This window comes from Phaethon aethereus (genome assembly GCF_964289735.1).
Source record: "Phaethon aethereus genome assembly, chromosome: 1".
Classification (NCBI taxonomy): Eukaryota; Metazoa; Chordata; class Aves; order Phaethontiformes; family Phaethontidae; genus Phaethon; species Phaethon aethereus.
Window position 1 is genome coordinate 183763621 of NC_138575.1, and position 24463 is coordinate 183788083.

General features: G+C 36.1%; 1 protein-coding gene across 1 annotated transcript in view; it reads left to right on the forward strand.

Moving 5' to 3' along the window:
- Positions 1–24463, forward strand: part of DIAPH3 (diaphanous related formin 3) — a gene marked incomplete at both ends in the record, with an annotated part of 257494 nt that overhangs the window by 194494 nt on the left and 38537 nt on the right. The window contains 2 exons of the mRNA XM_082008899.1: positions 4799–4894; positions 5321–5380. Of these exons, the coding sequence (XP_081865025.1) occupies positions 4799–4894; positions 5321–5380 (156 nt within the window). The remainder of the gene's footprint in view (positions 1–4798; positions 4895–5320; positions 5381–24463) is intronic.

The following is a 24463-nucleotide window of genomic DNA, read 5'->3' on the forward strand; positions in this document are numbered from 1 at the left end:
TTACCAGCTATTTTGGCAAGTTTACTTCTGCTTTAGATGGTATTTAAAAGACATTTGTATGAGTTTTAATTAGGTATGATATTAAAAAGTATTTAAATCTCCTATTCTGCAATTGAAGGAAAAGAGATCATTTAGATCATAAAAGGGTGTATTTCTCAAAGGAATTATTGTGGGCTATGTAGCTATCTGCAAGCCAACTGATATTACTAGTTCTAGGATGTCAAAAGATTGATACACTTGACTAATTAGGAAGCCAGTTGGGACTAGTGACAGCAGCCTGCAGCAGCTTGTGAAAGCCGATTTAAAGGTCCCATAGGAAGTGTTAATATTGAACAATATTTGTGACTCTTACACTATCACTGTGGCAATGTTGTATGCAGTTCTCCCAGGGCAGTTTAAAAGATTTCTAAAATACCACATGGTACATTTTTATTTCTCAAACTTTCTGTCATTTTTATTATATTATAGATAGTATGGGTATTAATAGCTAGCTGTGTAACTTCATAGACGGTGTCACAGTGAACTGTTGGCGTAAGCATCAAAAAACAGAATTTGGAATCTAACTGTTGAAGTTTAAAAAACAAGCTTTCTGCATGTTTAGAGTACATAGATTAATAACTATGAATGGTTTTATTTGCAGTGGTTAAGTTTTTTTAATACAGCCATGCATACAGGAAAACTACTAGAGGAATTTTTTAATTCAAGTTTCTATATACTCCATTTATTCTTCCATTAACTTTTTTGTATGTTAATGGAAGCACTAATCTACAATCTAGTTTGTGATTACAGTGAATTTAGATAAGTGTGAAAAACAGATACTACCCGTAAGTATGTTACAACAAGTTGTGGTTTTGCAGTATTTCTATTCTTTTATTTAAATCTATTTTTAGTTATTTGATGGGCCTTTTTATAGTATAGCAGATTATGCATCAGGATTTTTTTCTACTGAAAACTGTTAAGTTTTTGAAATAACTATGAAATCCATAATAGTCTTTGATAGACTTAAAAGGAAAGAGATGACATGCTGAAACAGGACTGAAATTTTTCTTCTGTTAGTCCTAGTTCCTAAAACAAAGCTTACGAACTCTTTTCCATAAACATTTATGGTATCATTTTGTGGACTGTGATATTATTCAATTTTCTTTGAATTCATATTACCCAAAATGCTTATAAACTTTCCTCCAACATTTATGTACCTTGATGTTACTTATAGATTCACTTTAAAATTTCTTCAAGCATCACTTTGGCTTCAAACCAGTTCACCAAATGTTTTTATTCCAGACATAAGTATTTTACAGAATTGCATGACATCAGATGCAGAAAGGAAAGTTTAAAAAAAGGGGGGGGGGGGGCAAAAAATCCCCACCACCACAAAAAAACAACAACAAAAAAAAACCAGGAAGCTAAATACATAATCTGAGTAATTTTTTGTAAGGTATGTTCCAAGCCATATTAATAGCTGTGGTAGTCCATTAGTCATAAGAGAGCAAACTTCAGTGTAATAAAGTATGTTATACCAAACAGAAAGCAAGAGAAAAATTTGTATTTCAGTCTTCATGTTTATTCTATATCTGCATTGTATTGTAGAGAAAATAAGCGTACATAAATGTTATGAAAAACTATAAAGTATTTGCTAATTTTCTTTTTGTGTGTGTGTGCAGCTCTTTTGTGTATGGTTAAGTTAACTAGTCTGATGGTACAAAGTATAGAGATAAGAGAAGAACTAATGGTTACTGTTTGCTGGGTAAAAAGCTGTCTGCGTGGCCAAGCCTGAAGAGTGGTGGTGAACAGAGCTAAATCCAGTTAGTGGCCAGTCACAAGCGGTGTTTCCCAGGGCTCAGTTTTGGAGCCAGCTCTGTTCAATATCTTTATCAATGATCTGGATGAGGGGATCGAGTGCTCCCTCAGTAAGTTTGCAGATGACACCAAGTTGAGTGGGAGTGTTGATCTGCTGGAGGGTAGGAGGGCTCTGCAGAGGGATCTGGACAGGCTGGATCGATGGGCAGAGGTCAGTTGTATGAGGTTTAACAAGGCCAAGTGCCAGGTCCTGCACTTGGGTCACAACAACCCCACACAAGCTACAGGCTTGGGGAGGAGTGGCTGGAGAGCTGCTCGGCGGAAAAGGACCTGGGGATGCTGGTTGACAGCCGGCTGAACATGAGCCGGCAGTGTGCCCAGGTGGCCAAGAAGGCCAACAGCGTCCTGGCCTGTATCAGGAATAGTGTGGCCAGCAGGAGTAGGGAAGTGATCGTGCCCCTGTACTCAGCACTGGTGAGGCCGCACCTTGAGTATTGTGTTCAGTTTTGGGCCCCTCACTACAAGGAAGACATTGAGATACTGGAGCATGTCAAAAGAAAGGCAATGAAGCTGGTGAAGGTTCTAGACCACAAGTCTTAAGAGGAGTGGCTGAGAGAACTGAGGTTGTTTAGTCTGGAGAAGAGGAGGCTGAGGGGAGACCTTATCGCTCTCTACAACTATCTGAAAGGGGGTAAAGGAGGTTGTAGCAACAAGGTGGGTGTTGGCCTCTTCGCCCAAATAACAAGTGATAGGACGAGAGGAAACGGCCTTAAGTTGTGCCAGGGGAGGTTTAGATTGGATATGAGGAAAAATTTCTTCACCGAAAGGTTTGTCAAGCATTGGAACAGGCTGCCCAGGGAAATGGTTGAGTCACCATCCCTGGAGGTATTTAAGAGAGGTGTAGATGTGGTGCTTAGGGACATGGTTTAGTGGTGGACTTGGCAGTGCTAGGTTAACGCTTGGACTTGATGATCTTAAAGGTCCTTTCCAAACTAAATGATCCTGTTTCTAAGGGTGTTCTCAGATTACAGTTTTGTTACTTTAAGGACCAGCATCTTGGGAAGGTGGCAAATCAAACGCTACTAAGAAGAAAGAGGGCTCTCTGTAGAGGATATTTTTAGGAAATTCCAAAAATTAAAATAATTTTCTAAACAGAAATATACATGTAGAATTATCAGAAAATAAGGAATGGGTAAAATGAAAGCAAAAGGAACAGAAGTGCCAACTAAATGCAATTTTTAATACAATTGCACAAAACCAGCTTTTAAAATAAAATATTTTGGTCCTTCTGTAAATAATAAAGCAGTTGCTGGTGTAATAGAGGAAGTTACAAAAACGTTTATGAAAATGTATTTTAAATTTGAGTCAGTGTTTGGGAACATCTGTTGTGAGCTGTGCATATGTTTATATGTGTATTTGTATAGAATTTTTGAATGTATAAACTCTTATTATTTTATGAGGAGGTTACCACTATGTGACTTTAAGTCATATTTGAAGGACACTTTTCTGTAATTTGTGGACAGGAAAGCTCAAATTTTGTGACAATAAATGTTGGTTTTGTTTTGGTTTTTTTAATAATTATTTGAATATCTTGGTCCTCAAAATCTTGTGCCTCTTTTTGGAATGTTTTCCTTTTCTGCTTTTAAATGATATCCAGACTTAGGGTTCTCAGAAGCTAAATTAGATTCAACTCTTAACAGTAGAATAATGAAAGTAAAAATGTTTTTTCTAGAACATCACTTTCATGATTTGGCCCATGCTGATTTGACAGTACTTTGGCAGACTTTCCTTTCTGCAACTTTGAGGGTTTTTTGTCTGAATTATTTTTGTTGCCCTTGAAACCAGCTACCTTAGAATGATGCTGGAATTCTCTAAATCTTTTTGAAAGGTGATATTTCTTTAAAGGAGGGAAACAAATAGAAAGAGTGTCAGAAAGCAATTTTTCCATAATAATTTTCCCCCATATTCAGGTCTAGAAGGTTGCCTTGCTCCCTTATTTGTAGTCCAGCACTTTCAGAATTCCTTAAATTAGTGTCATGACATCTCATTCTACCTATCAGCTAGATTAGATTCTGATTTGAATATTCACTGTTAGCAGTGACTGCAGAATCGTGTGCTGTGTCTGACTGTTTCCAAGGCGTGTGTTGACTTAGGGAGTTTTGCCTAGTGAGGCATAATGAGTTTTTTATTGTGTAATTCCTTATTCCTTTCTGGTCATTTATCGTTGTATAATAAATCACTGGAGCTGTCTTCTCTGTCCTCCCAGGCGTAGACACAAGGGGTTAACAAGGTTTAAAAATCTAACATTTTCTGATGTGTTTATTTGAGGAAATAAAAGTAGGGTGTTTAATGCTTGCTTTTAATTATAATCTCACAGTGACATTCATAATTCTTTCGGGTGATACTATACATACATGTGTAATACGATGAGTCGAATTTTCCCGAACTACATCAAGTATTTAATATTGGCCAGAGGTTATTAAATATGAAGGGGAAATAGCTTTTGATTAAGGCTATCTATGGATATCACTCTGTATCCTATCCAGTCCAATATTGTTCACTCAGCTTCCTGCTGAGAAACAATTTCAATTTTTTATAACAATAACTGAAATGATCTTTTGTCTAATATATCAAATCCTTTAAGACACAACCCTTGAAATCTGACGTGAAACTGCTTATTTGCAGTTGTGAAAGGGTACTGAAATGAAAATATGAGTGAAATGATTTTTCACTTAAAACTATGCTTGACTCTCACTATAGAGAAAGAGGAATGTGAAATGAATGGAATAAAATTTGGCCTAGTTCAATGTCTAGAAAACCGTATCTGTTGTGATTAATTGCAAAAGAGCAATTTGTGAACGTTAAAACCCTGGTCCAAGTCTGAAATAGGTAGATTTAATGACACCATTAATATCTTTTATTGTTGTTGTTTATTGTTTCTATTATTTATGCTTTGATATTGCTATGGTAACCTAGAGGATTCCTTCTTTCTCCTTTACAGAAGGTGAGGAGACTGGAGTGATGGATAGCCTGTTGGAGGCCTTGCAGTCAGGTGCAGCTTTTCGAGACCGAAGGAAAAGGATACCGAGGTCTAAAGGTGAATAATCTATTTTACATTTTGTTTTCCAGAGAAAAAGTGTTATGGATCCAGTGCTCTAGAAAGTAAACGCTCTCGGGTTTAATTCTTTCTTGCAATGACAACTTTCGGGAATGTTCAGGCTGTTTTGCTGATGCCAGTAGCAGTTTGGAGACTAATTTACTGAACTTGGCGTAGCCTGGTTATTATGACAAGAGTCTTTGATGCAGCCACATGTACTTTAACTTCTTATGCTTTATAGTTGAATGAGGGAAGTAAAAGTCATCTTGCCCCAAAAGTGAATCAAATTAATTCACTGGTATATAACTTCCAGTTTACTCCTAGAAATATCTAACTTCTAAATAATTCTGCTTAGTAATGTTGTTACAACATTCCAGTAACATTCAAAGATGTGTTTTATTTCCATTGTTTTCCTTGCTTTTGCAGACATACCACAAAATCTCAGTCCAACCACACAGAGGCCTGTGCTGAAAGCTTGTAACCATGGTAATGAACCATATTCATGAATTGCATGCTCTTCTTAGCTTATGTAGTTGATCAGTGCTTTCAAAAGACTGCTGTGATTTTTTCAGTTTTCTACATTAGTGGAGTACTGAAACTATATTGGAACCTGGTTTTTAAGAATCACATGAATATTACATCCTGAAACTATACTTACTACTTTGCAAAGCTCTTCTATCTTTTGTGGATTTTTTAAATTTATTTAAAATTTACTTATGTTTTTAAACACAGTGCTTTGATAATCCTTAAGAACAATTATGCAAGGATTTTTAAATTTTTAATAGATTATGCAACTATAATAGAAAGCAGAGATTGTGGGAGTTTTAAATGTTACTAAGTGTTTCTGTTAGTGATTCAGAGAACATTTTGCATTCATTCTGTTTGTCTTGGTTTTCTTGATATTGTAGCTGGAATGGTTTAAGCTATCATTTACCAGTATAATTCAAAAGTGATACATCAGCAAAGTAATACTAAATTAATGAGTTACTTCATGGCAAAATACTTCTCCAAATTTTGAGCATGAGTCTTATGCATATGTTTATTCATAAACTCCTGAACTATCTCACTAATCAGTAGGACTTGGTCAAATATGTAAAGTTACAATGGCGTGTGGGTGCCTTTTAGCTTTGTTTGTTAGACAACTCTCGTGGTTTAGCCCCAGCCAGCAACTAAGCACCACGCAGCTGCTCACTCACTCCCCCTCCCACAGTGGGACAGGGGAGAGAATTAGAAAAAAAACCTCGTGGGTTGAGATAAACATGGTTTAATAGGACAGAAAGAAAGAAGGAAACAATAATGATAATACCAACAAAGGAATGTACAAGAACAAGTGATGCCCAATACAGCAATTGCTCACCACCCAGTGATCGACAGCCCGTCCCCGAGCAGCGATTTCCGCCCCCCGGCCAGCTCCAGTTTATGTACTGGGCACGACGTTGTATGGTATGGAATATCTCTTTGGCCAGCCTGGGTCAGCTGTCCCAGCTGTGCCCCCTCCTAGCTCCCCGTGCACCCCCAGCCTGCTTGCTGGCAGGCCAGCACAAGAAGCTGGACTGTCCTTGACTGCTCAGCAACAACCCAAAACATCAGTACGTTATCAACAGTTCCTCATCCCGAATCCAAAACACAGTCTCACACTAGCTTCTGTGAAGAAAACCAGCTCTATCCTGGCTGAAACCAGGACAACAACCTACAGAATATTACTATATTAGTTGTGGTTTAACTAAGCTTGAGGAATCCAGGGTGGCTGTTTTCAGTGGCTCATAATAAAAGGAAAAAGTTTACATATGTAGTACCTGTGTTAAAGAAAAATTTTAATTGAAACGTAAAGACAAAAAAAAATCTCCTTTCTTAGTTTTGCGGAGAAATGCATTATCCTTGATGCATAAATGCACCATGTAGTTTATAAAGCAGATGCCATCAAACTGATGATTTTAATTATGCTTCATGTTTAAGTTTTGTTTCTTAAGTGTCTATAGCAAACAAAAAAGAACATACAGAATGTGGCATTATTAAACACAAAATTAAATAAAATAGAGCTGGAAGGACAGTTTAAAGATAATTAATTCACTTACAGGAAATAGGCTCAAAAAAGGATCAAGTATATTTGACACGTGCTTGTCTTGCACATAGCATATTGATATTTGAATAATAACTGCAGAGCACACCTGAATTTATCCTGTAAGTGTTTCTGCTTATAAGAACAATTATGTTGCATGTAGCTTCTTTTCAGTCCATTCTATCTATCTACCTAGCTGCCTGTGGACAGACAGTGTAATTTCCAGTTTTCAAACTAACTGCATTTGGACAAACATTAGGGCCATGTTTTATGTTCCATGTTAAAAACAAACACCAAAACCAAAATCAAGAATTATAATAAGGAAGTCTCCTTTTTTTCTGTTTCTGAGTTCAACAATGTATAATGTCAGGGTTTTTTCCGTATTATCCTCTATATAATTTTTTCTTGCACTTTATGTCTAATACAGATACACATGCAATAACCTATTCTTTCTATGTTTATGTGTGTAACAAGTGATGGAGACTGTATATAATGGTTTATTACATATATACTGTATAAGCAAGAAGTCTGTGATTTCAGCCTACTTCAGAAAAATTGGGCTATGTCATTAGACAGAGTATTAGCTTGGTCTTTCATTGATTTGATATTTTTCCCAACCTAAAATTTCAAATGGATGCTAAATTTTCTATTATAGCAAAAAAGCCACTGGCTTACTCTAGGCTTAAAGTATGTGGAAACTCCTCAAGTAGCAATTCAAGCACTTTCCTTGTTTGCTTCTGTACTGGTTCTGACTGTTTGGGTTAACTGGTAACTGGTTTGGTTACTGCGTCTTCTGATGAGACTAACAGATTCGCTTATAGTAGATATACTTTATCGATACACTCTGCAGATTCCAACAATGAACTGCTTTGACTCATCATGCAGTCAAAAAGAATTGCAAGCCATGACTTGAAATATCTGTCCTCTGAGTCATCCAGAGTGTAGAAATCTCTGTTGGGTGGATGCCATCAACTTCTAGCTAATCTCTTCTGTTTCAAAACAAAACAAAACCAAGCGAACAGATAAAAACTGTTTTACTTACGATGATTAAAGATATTTCTCTAAAAAAGTGGAGTACAAATCAGACCCAAGCATAGATGGGAACTAGAGAGTAGTGGCTCCATGTCTCACAGGGAATGGCAAAGGAGAGAAATACAGCTATAATGCAACTTTCTCCGTAGCTGTAATATAAATGGAAGCAGGAAGCAAATCTGTCTAACCATTGCCATTGTCATCTTCAGTACAATATTACTCAAAGTACCAAACTATTGTTAGGCTGAGCCAAGCCCTATAAAACAAAGTAATACAAAGCAGCAAGCCAAGGCTAATTAGCTCTAGAACTAAGAACTGAAATTGTGTCCTTTAACTAAATGGACTGCTTAAGGAAAAAAAGGAGGAATAGTAAATTTAGTGGAATACTAGCCATTGGTTGGCCATTTTTCTCTCTGTGATCTGTTGAGCTCCCCAGAAAGCTCTGGTAGTGTTCAGCTGTTATTTCTGATTGAAAAGGAGTACTGGTTCTCATGCTGCATCCCAGGGTAGCCTCTTGGGTATGTTATTTTATTTTCAGTCCTACTGCACTCTTATTGAACAGATTGTCTCTTTCTAACATGGTATGTGGTTTTTGTCAAGTTTAAATCTACTCTAGTGCTGTGATCATAATTCCCAGTTGTATTTTTTCTGCTTGTGACAAGACCCATCAAGTCAGATAATTTCTTGCTGAGGAAAAGCCCTGCTGCATAACTAGTAGTAATATTATACATTTGGAATTGCTGGATCTTGGAAATGTTCTAACATCTTAAGAATACAAATAATTTTCACTAGGTTTTTGTTGATGTAGATATGATCGGTATATCTATTTTCTTTGTTTCCATTCATGGTGCTTTGTATTTTTAAATTAACAAATGAATTACATGTATGTTCAAAACTACCTGTTAATGTTTCAATTTGCTTTAACTGCAGAGAGCCATAAACTGCAGTAAAAATTGTGGTATATGCTTTTGCTGTAATTCCCATTTGGAGCACTGTATGACACAAGTAGAATATTAGTATAGTTTTAGTGTTGTACTTTGGTAAGATTTTGATTCAGTAGCATCTAACAGGGGAGCTTTTTTATTTTATTTAGTGAGCAGAAGAAAGCACTTAATTCTCAGTGATCAGGATTTTGCACATTAGAAGATCATTTCAAGCAGCTAATAGCTATGGCTGATCTGAGTTTATCAGTTATTTACAACAACAGTCAAGGCATATTTGCAGCTTGCACATTTATTTCAAGCTAGTTGAGTTCAAATACACATAGCAGCATATCCCAGGCAGCACAGAGCCCACTGCAGCACAGAAAGCTGCATTATTCACTAAGTTTTCGGTCAGGCTTTGCAGCCTGCATCAAGTTCTCTGCTGCTATGGCTACGCATGTATTTGCAGTAATATTAGTCAAGGTAATGTTATCTGAAACGCATGAATACAAATTCGAGATGCAGCTTTGATTGCATATATATACCTCAAATGCAGTAGTAAGTGTTTTTCTTTACAAGTAGATTGTATTTAAAATGCTGTGAGTAAAGAAAAGCTATAATAAAATAGAAGTCAAAAAATACAAATTGCTTTTTGTGACTGCAGAGGTTGAAAGAGATTTTTCTGTTGCAATTGGGTTGAGGACTACACTTCCATGAGGTCTTGTTTCTATATTCAAATCAAACGTCTCTTTAAGAGAGTCTAAATTACTATAGCTGTTTGTTCAGTAAATCTATAAACAATAGAATAATTTTCATGTCACATTTATTCTGAAGCATTTTAAACACCTCTGTTAAATAAAATTCTTGTCAAGCGATGTCATTCTGATCCCAATTAAGCAGAAGAAATCCCTTTTTTCATGTTCCTTGCATTTTTTTAATCTCTTACTCATAATAGAACTGTCACCTAAGGTTCATATTAGTGTCTCTCCTACCTTATTTTTGACAATCATAGCTGACAATGAGCTCAGGCTCATCTTAATTCTTGAGACCGACAGTGCAACCGCTTAGAGGTCACTATCTTATTTCATCATTTCTGTATTTGACGGCAAACTATGATTGACATGTCAACCTCATTTTTACGTATTTTTTTCTTTAGTCTGTGTATGTTGCTGTCTTTTCCACAACTGTATGTAGGGAACATTAGGAAGTACCTAATCCTGGAGAAACCGTGAAACCTGTGAAGATAACTTTTTCACCTAGTACATGTTAGTAGTAAAGATGCATTCTTGAGCACTACTAGTTCTTCATGGTAGATACTGTTTTGAAGGCACTATGCATGTTAGCCTATTCTTCTTTCTATATGTGATCTAAAAACATCAGTGTTTGTACCTTTGGTGGTGAAAATTTTTGAAAGGCTTTGTGAAGTTTTACTCAGTAGACAAGTTTCCTTGACAGGAGACTTGGAATATCTATAGACACTGTTATGAAATGGAAACATTTAACAGGATTTCTATTAAAAACCCCAAAACTTAGTTGTTGGTTGTTCCCATTTTAAGACCAAAGATTCACTTCAATATTGACTTCATACGTCAAGTAAAATTGCTGCTTATTCTAACAGAAATAATTCCCCTGAAACCATCTGCATTGTTTATAATACAGTGTTTTTCCTAGAGCAGACAGCAGAGTTCAAAGAAACTGTAACCATAAGAGTCAGTTTTGCATGTGTGGAAAAAAAATATACAAGGAACATGAATTTTATAATTTTTTGGTTTATTTGTTTGTTTAGAACTGCTTCCGCATTGCCATAATTGCATACATTTACACTCTTTCACAGAGATGGACCTGAAAAATTTACATTCCAAAATATCTAGGAATAAGATCAGCTTTGATGCGAACTTTTTAGGATCTAGTGATGTCCCTCTCTCGTAATTTAATGTTGGAGTCAAGAAAGTATTCAAGTCAGAAAGGATGACAGCCAGCAAGAAGAATTTTGGATGGAAAATGACAAATTATGATTTTTTTTTTCAGAGCCTTTCCAACAAAGTTAATAAAATCAACCTTTATAACAAAGACTGATATAAAGAGAGGTATAAAGCACTCATTTTTATAAACGCCAGATGCTGCAAAATGGACGTGAGCTCTGTTAAGAATGGAAAAGGGTACTTCAAATTAGTAGTAAATGCTTATTAGTACTGTGAAAATACTGGTTTAGAAAGAAAAAAAAATTCTTGACTTGCTTTTGGTATAAGCCAAACATACACTGTCAAAAAACAAAAGGAGAGGAGGAATTGTAATCCTACAAAAAATGTCGTGTCTCTATTTTATTACTCCTCTTATGAAGTCTTGCAAGAGTTCCCTTATCAACTCCCATGAGTAAGATGACACGCATATCTTACAATTCTGTGTCTTATCATAAAGAATTATATGTGAACATAATATAGACAAGAAAGAGAACCAAAGCTTTTTAAGAGTAAAAATTTTAGGTGCCACCTTCAGACAAGGTGGACCTTATAATGGGGCTCATTCTCCAGAGGCTTGACAACTTCATTCCTAAGAAATGAGAGCCTTTGAAGATGTCAAATTGGGCACACAGAAGAGCTAATTGCTTTCGTAAATATCTTGCCAGTGTTCATTGGTACTAGTTGAATAAGACTGCTTCTCTCAAGGGAGGCAAGGACATTTTCTGCAAGATAAGAACTGTGGTAAAGAGGTGACATTTGAAAGCAGTGACACTGTATATTCCATAATTGCACATACAGTAAATGTCAGCTTCATAATCGTCTAGCTAGGTAACCAGATTTCCAAAAGCTATGGCAGGCAAGTTATATATTCAAAGCAGTCTTCTGAATATGCATCAGTGGACAATCTTAAGTCTGCGAAGGGAGCTGTAAATTGCCAACAATTTACCCATATTTGTCTTTTCATTGTTTAGTCACACAGAACTTCCCATTCAAAGACAATTACTGAGTTGATCTGTATAGCGAAGAGTTTCTGTCACTTCTCAGAATACTTTTCAAGTCTTTTCCATATTTGTTAAACATGATTTTAGGTATAAATTTACCAGGCACTTTCAATGTTTTCTGAATGTTAAGAACAAGTAGTATCTAAACTCCTGCCTCTTTCTTCAAAGGCTTTAAGAACTCTGATCCAAATAGAACAAATGAGGTATCTATCAACTGAACAACAACCATAATGTTTTTTCTATTGTTATATATGTATATATTTAAGGTGTTATTGTTCTTTAAAAAAAAAAGTGAAATATTGGGTAGTGAAATTTCATCAGCTAGACATCAGAAATGAGTTTTGTCTGGTTAAGACTCCACTGGGGACAAAAACTGAGATGGAAACAAACAGTGTATCAGCCCTCACCTGAGTCTGTTTTGTGACTCAAGCAATGTCTGGTTAATGCAACATTGTTTAGTCAGTAATTCAGAAGATGTAGAGAAAGCACAAAATATTACTCATGAAATTCTTTAAGCACACTTCTTAATTCATCTTTCTTTGCCATGTAAGTGAATGTGTTCCCTTAATGTTCTGGGGTTTTTTTCCTCCTTTGGGAGAATTTAGTTTCATTTTTTTCCTAAGTGGTTGTTGCCACAGAGCAAAAATGAACAGTGTGAAAGAAATACTGGAGTTATGTTTCTGCCTGATTTTTTTCATTATAAACCAATGCTCTGCAAAGGTACAAATAAAGGACATTAAATAGATGCAGGGGAAACAAAGGTGTCCTGCAGCTTCTTCCCTCTGTTGGGGTAGGAACACTTGGAAGCTTTACCATCAAGTTTTGGAATATTCTAAAAGGAAATTGGCGTTTAAGTTGAACCAGAACTGGTAGTTGTATCTGTAAGTTCCTTGATAAATGCAGTATTGTCTTTGTTTCATTCCAAAAATAGATGAGTCTTGTGTATTTCCTTCATACATGCCTAAGGCAAAATCTACATCAATCACCCAGCAAAATAATCAGAAGCCTCAAGAGACTTTTTCTTGGTGTCTCAGACTTGGTGAAGGAAGGAAAGATAGGGGCCAAATACAGCTTTCACACGAATGGCAGAAACAAAGATGATAGCCAGACTTACGCTGACGTGGAGTAGTGTGAGGTAGTTGGGACTGCAACTGCCTCTTTTCTTATGTTGATGTAGCTTACAAATCCAAGATGAGAAGCTATAGTTTAAGTAATTTCAGGAAAGAATATTTGGATTTTGGAGGATATTGGGCTAATCAAGAATCACTGTCAGCGTACACTGTAAAGTAGTTTGACCCTTGTTCTTGGCATGATATATATTTTTTTTTTTATTTTTAAAGCAAGATCATTTTAACCAAACAAAATTATCTGCAGTCCATGCAATTTCATAGCAGATTTTACTTCCTCAAAATTTGCAAAAAAAACAGGATTGCTAAGATATAATCTCTTTTTCTTTGAAATACTATACCAATACCCTGTTAGTAGGCATGGTCTTTCTGTTACAATATTTTGTCATGATATCTTAAAAATAAGTCTTTTTTATAACGGTGAAGTTTTTTTTCTTTTGTTGGGGGAAAGAGTTTTACTCATGCTTTACTGTCTCATGATATTTATCTAACTCCATGTAGAAGTATCAAAGAAAAACTGGTTAATGCAACATTGTTTAGTCAGTAATTCAGAAGATGTAGAGAAAGCACAAAATATTACTCATGAAATTCTTTAAGCACACTTCTTAATTCATCTTTCTTTGCCATGTAAGTGAATGTGTTCCCTTAATGTTCTAGGATCTGACCCTACAAGTTTGACCATATTTGCCTTAATTTTCAAAAATCTAAAACCTGAGGTTTAGAAAACTAAGAGTGAATTTATTCTACATTGTGTTCAAGCTTGCAGTCTTTGATTTTCTCTCTCGTGGCATAGCAAATGATAAAATAAGAAATAGAAAAGATAACATCAAGAATACTTAGTGTCATAAACAGGGAAATGGAATGAAATCTCAGAAGATTTTCAGCATGGACAAATAATTATTCCAGAGTTTTTTTCTTTTTATCTGTTTTCTTAGGCTTTAAGCCTGTTTCTTTGTATTTGAAAAGAGATGAGTGTACATGGTCTGTTACAGTACAGTGCACATACAGATACTTGAATTAGCTCTGGACAAACTACTTTGTCTACCTGAAGCAGGGTAGCTTTTAGGCCAGGAACAGATCTGGGTATCACAACCCGGTTTTGGGGTTTCAAAACAAATTTGGGCATCTATGTACAGCACCTAGTCAAGCTAGGCAGAGGCAGTTTCAGGAGCTATGTCCAAGAAATTTGAAAGCCTTAAGCAACAGAAAAGTAGAACGCGCTGCCATAATGAACAGTCTTTCATAGTTTTTTTTTTCCTATTTCTAAAATCTGAATTAACTAATAAGGTATATATTTTTATATCTAGAATCACTTTGTCAATTGAGTTCTTCCGTGCCATTTGGGAACCTATACCAGCTAGAAACACAGCATTTTCTGATAATAGCTTATATCTTTGTATAATTCTTATCATTTTTTTTAAATAATTTCTTCATAAACAGAAAGAGGGAAACCCTTTCAGGTAATCTGAAAACAGGATATGGCTCCTGTTTTGCTCAATTTACTGACTGTTTTAGTTAAAATATGAGATTAATTTCTACTTCACCAAAAAATAAGTTGTAGTAGAGGGAAATAGAGAAGTTTGTATTAATATTATAGGTATTTGTTGCATGGAATGGAATGAATTCACCACTGCTTTGATATAAACATTGGATAAAAGAGTTTAATAGAACCACAGGTAAACTATTTGTTGGCAAATACCTGCCTAATGGAAAACAATTTGATAGGCTGGTATTTTCATGATTAGAGCTTCCAGGTCATGGTATGCATTTTATTTCAGTCACTGCATTTTTGTAGCAGGAATCATTATCAGCCTTCCCCATTCAATATGAATATTTGAATCACTAGATTTGGTAATGTTTGCTCTTTATAGTGGAGCTCTGTGAGCAGAGGGGCTAATGAACAGAAGGGCGCTTTCCAGGGATATGGAAAACGTGGTTTAAATCCTCTCCCTGAGGGAATAATGGAATTTGGATGAACCAGGGTTAAACACAGCTGAGCGAAGCTTTTCATTAGGTTGAATTTGGCACCTAAATTTTACCAGTCTTTTATTTTGGTAACTTAATTTATTAACAATAGAAAAGGTTAGTATCAGAATTGTGTGCCTTAACTGAGAGGCAGCGATTCTGAGGTACTACAGGTGTGTTCACCAGAGAAATAAGTTTTCAAGGTGGAGACTGATGGGCTACATTGATCTTCCAATTGTTTACTCTGGCCTTTGAAGAAGGGATCAGAATATATACTCTATTAATAGAGATAGTATCCAAACTACTGTGTAATAGAATAAAACATCTTACAAAAAAGGTCTGCTACATAAAGGTGTCTCTTGCTTTTATAGCTTTGAATAAGGTTGGGGTTTTGTTTGATTTTTACTGTAGTCATAATTACATTTCTTGATCTTTTTTTTTTTTGTTACCTTAGTTTCAAAAGTAAAGATTCCTACTCAAATACTTTACTTAAATTCCTTGCCAAAATTACTTTCTCTTCCCTTAAGAACTCTCTCCTGAGAAATTTATCTGAGGACCTATTCTTATTTCAGTGGGTACATTTTATGGCTGTCATTACCAGAGAAGGGAGACAACATAATTTTTTTATCCTACATTCTAAAATATAAATATTTTCTTTGATCCATCTTGTCCATGAAACAGTAAACTTTATGATGTCTTATCTTTCACTCCACCATCATTAGCTCAAGAACTGGGTGAATCAATCTAATGATTCCAAACCTACTGATAACTCATGACCATGATGCCAAATTAGGCAATTAGGCCAATGGAGGAGCTTGGGGAGGACTCTTAAATTTTGGTCAGTGTTTAAAAAATGAGATAAGATTAAATGAAAACTACATCAAAAGAAATGCTAGAAGCTGGTAGAGTGGCCTATCATTTCCTCTGGTCCTAAACCATTCATGGGGGCGAGGGTTGTTGGTTTTAGTTTTAGGTTGTTTAGGTTTTTTCCCCATTTACATTGTTTGGTTCTTGAGCTGAGATCTACAGGATCTGCTTTACAGATGTACCTGACATCGACAACTGCAGTGAAAACAGTAGGATCAAACAGTAGGATCAAAGCACTAAACACATGAAGTGCTTTATAATGTTAATTATTCTGGGATATCAGGTATTAAGCATTTTTAGCTGATCTCCCAAAATTAATGTATGCATTTTAATCTCTTGCAGAGATAAAATACCTTATAAATATAGATACACAATCTAGGGAGCTTAGGCTCCTTATACTGGCTAGAGAGGGGGACAATACCCATCTTACAGAGGAGTTAGCTTATATAAATTGCTAATAGTCAATGAGTTCAGGCCTCTAATTTAAAGTGCTTGAGGCTGAGAGACCTAAAAAGGTTTCACCATGGTTTAATTCTCTGTTTATAATAAAGTTAATAAAACATGGCACAGCACACTCAATACTGAAGATAAAACAATAGCTTGAATAGTTAAGTTAGTACATTCTGTCCTAGGCAATGAATGATAAAATTTCTTAGGGGGGGAAGTAATTTTCTTACAATGGATATATCTAAAATTTACATTAAATTTGGATAGCTAACTTGGTCATGCTTCCAAATTCTAGTACTTTGATACTCCTACCCTTTACTGTAGAGTATGTTTGTGTAATTTATATTATACTGCTAGCTGCAATGATAATATTTTTGAGTGTACTAATGTTTCATTAGACTAGCTAGATTAAAAGTGAATGAATCAGTACCGTGGCTTTAAGTTATGTAGCCTTCCTGGTATGCAAGATAAGCTTATAATTTCAGCAAAAAAAGTAAATCGGGATTGATGCATGAGTAGTTGCAAGCTCTGTTCTGGCTTTTCAGTACAGAATAAAAAGTATCAGGTAATCCCTAGTTTTATAATTGTACTGTAGATGGTAGTCTTCCCCTTTCCCTAAGAAATATAAAATCATTTTAATTCTGTGTGATCCATCATCAGGCAACTACTCAAAAAAGTAACGTTCCTAAATGCTCTCAAATGTCCAGTAGCAAAAATAAATGAAGGGCAGAGTGCATTAAGGGATTTCCAGTTGTGTCTCACAGGGCAGAGGAAACTGCTGTGAGAGAGCTCTTGGGATAGCTCCTAGTCTTGCTGCCTTGAGCAATAGTTTCCTGACTAATCAGCCTCCAAGCTTACCCTGGTGCTTTAAGTCTGTTCTTTCTCTGTTGCCAGCTGCTGACTGAAAACAGGACACAGCCAATTACTCTCCACTGAGTTTACCCAGTCTCTGTTTATCCACCTAACAGCAGTTGCTCTGAGATCATTTTATTGGAAACTTGTTATGTAGTGAAATCTCCTATTATAAAATGTTGGTTTTGTTTCAATGGGGTCAAAAATATAGGAATCTTACAGCCTAAGATTGAATATTATATTATTTGGAATAGTTGCTTCCTATGGGATGCATGCTGTAGTGCAAGTATTTTCTTCCTTTTCCAAGTTCCAGTGAGAGTCAATTAACAGAAGTTTTTCTTCATTATTAAAATTAAAAAAAAAAAAAAGTTTAATGACTGTGTCTTTAACTGAGGATACTACTAGCTATATCCTAATTTCTTAGTTTGAGGTCTGATCTTCCTTCATGGATTTTTTTTCTCTTCCTTTCTAGTTATTTCTGAAGCCATATGAGTGAAACCTAAGGATTTTTTTATTCTCAAACAAGTTTCTCTGGTTCCCAACCACATCTTGGCACTTACTTATTCTAAGCCCATCTTTCTTACTCATCTGTCAGTGCTATATAGGACATTAGAACATTCAACAGTACCACTTAACTGTAGTATATAAACCATTTAACTCCTACTTCAGTCTGTAACTGCAGATTTAGCCTAATAAAAAGGGCATTTTTGACCTGTACCAATAAACTATAAAATGCACTGTGGCCTAAATGAGAATATTACTTATTATAGAAATCTTCTACACTTACACTAGTCATAAAGCTTTGGTGAAATTGTGCAGGTTGAAGGAACTAAGCAACCAGAAAGGCTGCAAAGGGATCTCCAGCTAATCTTTTCTGGGAAAGCCATAATAACACAAAATACAGTATACTTTTGATTGTTGTTTTTCTAATAACTGAAAATACAAAGGGATGCATTAAAGAAATGTTTTATCTTGGTTAAGAGAAAGCAAAATGAGAAGCACGTCAGCAATAATGTAAAGTAATATACTGTCCAAACTTCATAAAATGTTTTTAAATTAGGTAGTGATACTGTTTACGTCCTTTTACAGATTTGGGAGGGAAGTAGCGGGGTGGGGTTCAAGCATCATAGACTCAGATCTCCCACCTAAAACTGTGTGTCACTCAGACTGGATTTGCTTAGAAATTGCTATAAGATGCACTTTAAGAACTGCTAGCTCTGGTATTGCACCATACAACCCAACAAGGTTTTCTTCGTCTATGCTTCTACAATGCTAGTACATTCAGTAGTTGCAGGGTATTTTCTCTTATACTTAGCACTTCTTTTAATTTAGCCCATTTGAAAACAAAACAAAACAAAGAAACCAGGAGTTAATTCTTATTTTTAGTTTGCAAATCTTTATTCCCTTAGCCTACATTGACATAGTGAAAGTTATTTAAAAGTTTGCACTAAGTAAAACATTTCTGCAAGTAATAAGAAAACTTGTTTGGTCAAGAACACTTTTTAACAAGAATACTAACTGCATTTTGTATGGAAATAAAGTCTGACTAAAACTAATCTTCCAAGGTCTGGTTTTGTCAGCTCAACTGGACAAGTTAGGGAGAACAATAGGAAAATATGAGAAATCAGAAAGCTCTTTCTAAGCTGCCAGTGTGTATGTTAGTAAAGGGCACACTCCACTGCCTTATGCTCTTGGCAGTTGCAGATTTCAGCCTTAATTTTTTTTTAGTTATTAATGTGGAATTTTCTTTACATCAAATTGTCCATCTTCAAAAACAGAATTGAGTGCAGTAAAAATTTATAATCTGTTAGTTTTCTTGAACAGAGATGAGCATGCTAGTGGAGAAGCCCACTTCAAGGTGCTTTGTATTCAGAAAACACTGCAGCATTGCTGCCCCAAACAAGATTTTCAGATTTTAGAGCTAGTGGTACACTTGGTACGCATGTATGAGATACACTGGCAAGAACTATAAAAACAAACAAACAACAAAAAATATTGCCCTTGAATTGTTGTGTTCCGTTTAAGCGCGGTGCTTCTCTGCAGTATCAACTTCCATTTACATCACTTCGGGACAAAAAGAGTTTGATGGTTCTCACACCACATATTAAAATTATCGTTGTATTTCAAGTCCTTTTAATATATTCTTGTTTGGTGTATCAAAGAAATTAAAGTTGAGCTTTGAACCTATGCCATTTTCAGTACTTGTTGAAATCCTTCCTCCTCCTTTTAATGAAAGTAACACATACTTTAACAGATGTTTTACCCGTTGTTTTTGAGGAGTTTCTCATCTTTGAGATATATGTGCTGAGTAGTGCATTGTTGGATTTAATATTAGCTCTTACACTCGTGTAGCAATGGTGTGTGGAAGTGAACAAATTCACCCAAAGAATGTTGAGCTATCTTTGAGTTTACTCAGTAAATCAGTTCAGGCTTGCTAAGTCAACCTAAGAAAAGAACTTCTACCAGTTAAACTTTCCACTGGGATTTATGATTGGAATGCATGTAATACCTCATTACTGATCAATGCGTGAGAGATGTTCTGTTGTAATTTGTATTCATGGGAACTATCTGTACTAGTTTTCATTTTACATTTTTGTAAATAAAATTCCATTAATTATTAACCAGAAATTGAGTGAACCTTGAAACTCACTGGATCACAGTACAGCAATCAAATAGAAGCGGTGATATTTCTGGGTTACTCTCTATTTCAAAGTTAGGTTTCCATTTAATACTACTTATTTCTTTCTTGTTGATGAATTACATTTTCAGCAGTTTAAGGGAACAAGAAATACGATGGTCTAACCAATATTATTTGTCAAACTAAATTAAAGCTTAAAGCAAGTTAAATAAGACTATCTTCCAAAGCAGCAACATGGTAATATATAAATTATCGAAGTTCTATCACTGGCACTTATGATAAAAATTTGCATATTTCTTTATCAAAATCAGAGTGTGCCTAAGAATTTGATTTCTAATGCAGTAGAAATTATTATCTTATAAGTAGAACTTGGGGCTATTAGTTTAAAGAAAAAGTGTTTATAGTTTTTTGCTTGCTTGTTTTTAGAAATTGACTGGTGTGTACCCATTCCTTTGGTACTTTTGAATATGAAAGGAAATAGGGAAATAAATTATTTCACAGAAACACCAGTGCTAGAAATAAGACTGGGTTTTATCTTTTGATAGTCACTTTTTATTAATCTACTCTGCATGTTAAAGAAGAGAGAGAAAAAAGAAAATACTTGTTTTGCAGAAAGAAATCAGTGAAGTGCCTTCATTTTTACTCTCCCTGCATATAGGCAACTGTCAAAAAATGCGGCAGCTGACATCATAGCCAATCTGACTCATGGAGACTTCATGTGTACTAGTTTCTCGTGGGGAGTATTTAATTACTAGCCCGTTCATTGGCCCCATTGCATTAACATGAGTCAGCTGAAGGACCATTTATAGCCATTGTTCAGAGCTGAGTTTGCATTTGATAAATTCATAAGCATTATCAAAAAAAGTATTGAGTCTAAGATTATTTTTTTAAACAGGTTTAAAACTTCACTGCAGCTTCCAGACTTAAATCTGTGGCCCAACAGGAAAAAGCATCATGAAGTTCTGTGTTTTGTTTGGGATAAAAGTTTTGAAGAGTGCTGCTGAAACACTTTATTTACTTGTTTTAGTTTCTGGTACAATATTTTCAGTTAATTCAAATTCAGCTCAAATTAACAACTCCATGTGTTTTGGGATAATTAAATTACAGTCTCCTCTTATCTTGGCTCACCATGCAGACTATTGCCCACCCCTGTAGCTGCCTTTACTCCATTGCTATAGCAGCTCCGTTATTTAGGAATAAATCTTTTCTTCTCCCCATCAGTTGTTGTGAAAGGAATGTAAACCTGTGAAAAAAATTAGCATATTTGGACGGACCTCTTGCATTGCTTGTCTGGCTCTATTCCAGGTGTTTTTATGGCTGTGTAAGGGAAGGAATAAGAAAGGTATTTCAGCTGTTCCTCGTTATTAAAATTGACCTGGCTGTACCGCGGGCTGGGGGCGGGAAACAAACAAAAAACATAGATGAAGAAAACCAGATTCTTACGAATTAAGGTGGGAAATAAAGGGGGAGGGGGACGTGAAGCGCGGGGGAGCGAGTATATTAGCTCGAGCCGCTCCCGCCCTGCTGGGGAGCATCAGCCGTGAGATGCCCCCGGCGTCGTCCGGGCAACCCGGGTTGCCATGGCGACGGCGGCCGCGGGGGCGAGTACCGGCGGCCGGCGCCCGAGCCCTGCCGGGGCTGCGGCCGCCAGCCGGGTGTTTGCCACCCTCCGACGCCACTTGGGTTCCTGTGTTGCAAAAGCTGTTGCACGTTTTAGCGAAACTTTTTGTAGCCGTGGGTGTTTTCTTGCCGCCGATTGGCGAGAAGGAGCGATACACACGGCCTTAAGAGGCAGCTCTGGAAAACGAACTAACACTGGTAGAACCCCAGGGAAACTAGTGATGATGCAATTAATTGTTTTTCTTTTTAGTATTCACGTAGGAGTGCACATGATTAGGAGTAGCACAGAAACTCTTAATTGCCTTCCATGAAAATGGCACAAAAATGAAATTATCCCTTTTATTTGTTAATGTGTAGCAAAGAGCTTTGATGGTAAGTAGCATAGTCACGTAATATTTCCAGCACAAGTGGACACTATCTGTAGTTTCAGCCGTGTATTGTGCTTATTCACCTCTAAATGGAGTTTTTAAGCCATACCAAAAAGAATTTATTTACATACCAAAAAGAATCCTTAATATGGCCAATTACATTCAACATTAAAAATTTCATAAAAGGAGGATATCATTTGTGTTTGTTTCAGAAAGGTGAAAATTGGTATTTTCAGGTGACTGAGATTTGTATCACCTTTGTACCACATAAACTGGCTTAAAAGGCAGAAAGTTCGTCCTTCTGCTTTTCTTTCCTGTCTGTGCACATATATCTATTTATAACGTCCAATCCTCTCACTCAATTTTTTCCTTCAACTCAAGAAAAATGATCAAAACTGCCTGTACAATGAGGGTTTTGTGTTTCAGTTTGGGTTGCATTTGAGGGGGGGCTGGGAGGGTCATTGTTGTTAAAGTTGTAATGGGATACCCAGAAACATTTAGGAGAAATCCTATGCTGAAGATAAACGTGGTAGCTCTTCCTTAAGTGAGTCTGTCATTGAACAGCAGGCTGGCTGCCATAAAGAAGCAGCTCTTCTGCCACTATAGATGTATTTGGGGAAAGGGGGAGAGTTATGGAATGGGTTACTCGGTAAGGAGTTTGTGAATATATTACCTGAGAGATATGACTGGAGCAGAGCTGTGCATACATATTGTTCTTTTTCTGGTGGGAAGAGAAAGAAAAAAAATAAATTTTACTTAAAAAGTACGTTTTTCTGCATTGTGTTAAAAACTGAAATTTCTTTCCATTTGGCATGAAATATTTGCTTTTCTGAGAGGAAGGAAGAAAAGCAATAGAGAAAGGAGGAGATGGATGTTACTGCCTTTGCTCAACACCCGGATTACTTCATCATTTAGCCGGGAAATGAGAAACACAGATTCAGTTTCTCTCCTTTGCTTAAGAATATTTGTGAATTTACTAGAAATAAACAAGTGACCTACCCACCGGCTTTGATACTTTTTTCCCAATGGGTGCATGCTCTGAATATCTATGAGTAGTGGAACAGTCCCAACGGGCTGAGAGTCTAACTTAAGTCTCAATGAGAAATGGGTTTGACAGAGTTAATCAAAACATCCAGACACTGCATTGGATCTTCAACTAACTTTTTAGGTGAAGTTGCAAGGTTTGTGGCCTCGGTTATTACCATTTAGATAATCCTTAGGTTGGGACATGAAATTTAAGAAGACTTAGATTGATCTGTGGGCCTTTTTTGTGAGGTACAGGATTTTCTGTGTGGATAATGTGCTAGTAAAATCAAAAGAAAACATTCTTGCAGCCTTTCTTTTCACAACTTTCATGCAACCCTCCTTTTTCTAATAACCCATAAAAATGTGCCACAATAAATGACAACTTTTTTAATCTGTCTTTGGAGAAACGCAATTACAAAGCACCTTCCCTGAATTTCTTGAGAATAAAAGATACTATGTTTGACACAGTTCTGTAGCTCATAGGACCAATACTACTACTTTTTGCTTTTTTTTCTTTCTTTCTTTTCTTTTGGAGGTTCAAGTGTTGCTACAGGATTCAAATGAACATAGTGACTTCTGTGAAAAGTTACTGTTGTAATTTCACTTCATATTTTTCCAGATCATCTCCCTCATTACCCTTTTCTGGGTCCTTCATGGGAGAAATTGTTTTAAAAAGATGATGCATCAATTTAGGCAAAAGCAAGATAAATTCTTCTACAGATTCAGGAAAATGTCTCTTGTACTTTTCTTTCAAATAATCATCAGTATAAGTTAAGCTCCGATATGCAAGTACTAACCAGTCATTTCCTGGATATTTTATTTATTTGTATTTTTTTCTTTATCTTCTTTTTTAGCCATTAGTTATGGTGAAGATAAGCATTGAAGAGCATAGCATATGTTTCTAGTGTCCCTACCATTTTTCCTACACTAACAGAAGGATATAAGGTATCATTTAGGTTAGACTTTCATCCCAAATGAAAATGTCCTTCCTGTTCTATATATTTGATGAAAAACTGAATGAATCCTTTCTTGAGTTTTACATTGTAATGCTAGCATCTTCCATCACCTCCTCAGCCCGCTTATTTCTCGAAAGGAGTTCTTAGGTTTTGATACATCTATCACAGTGAAACATGAGGGACAAAAAAGCCTACTCTTTTGGACTGGCTACACATTAACGATTCAAGTAATTGGTTGGCAGTGGTAAGATAACATTTTAGGCATGAGTGTTCATTTGGATAGCAGGAGAATTTTTCTGACTTTCCATAATGTAAGAGAACAGCCTCTTGTTCAATTCACCTGTAGTATTCTAAATTTGTACGTCATTTGTTCCTTTAAAACCTGTGGGTTCTCTGAGGTCTTAGTCTACCTCTTAAGTGCAAAATATCCGAGAAGGTTGTTGGTCAATATCATTTTCCCCAAGTACCCAGGGAAGGAGACTCAGAGAGACAAGTCGCGTGGAAACTGGTTATAAATACAAGTGGAAGATCCCAAAAGAGGTTTATTTAAAAAAAAAAAAGTGGCAGCACTCAGGAACATCAGAAAGGGCCTTTCAGTCAGCCTGTGCGCATGACTTGCGTTTGGTTGTTTTGTGGGGTTTTTTTATAAAGCTGGATGTCCCAAAACTGCAGGAATCAGTTTGAGTTACTTGGACTCATTTTGCTGTGTTCTTTCATGAATCCTTTA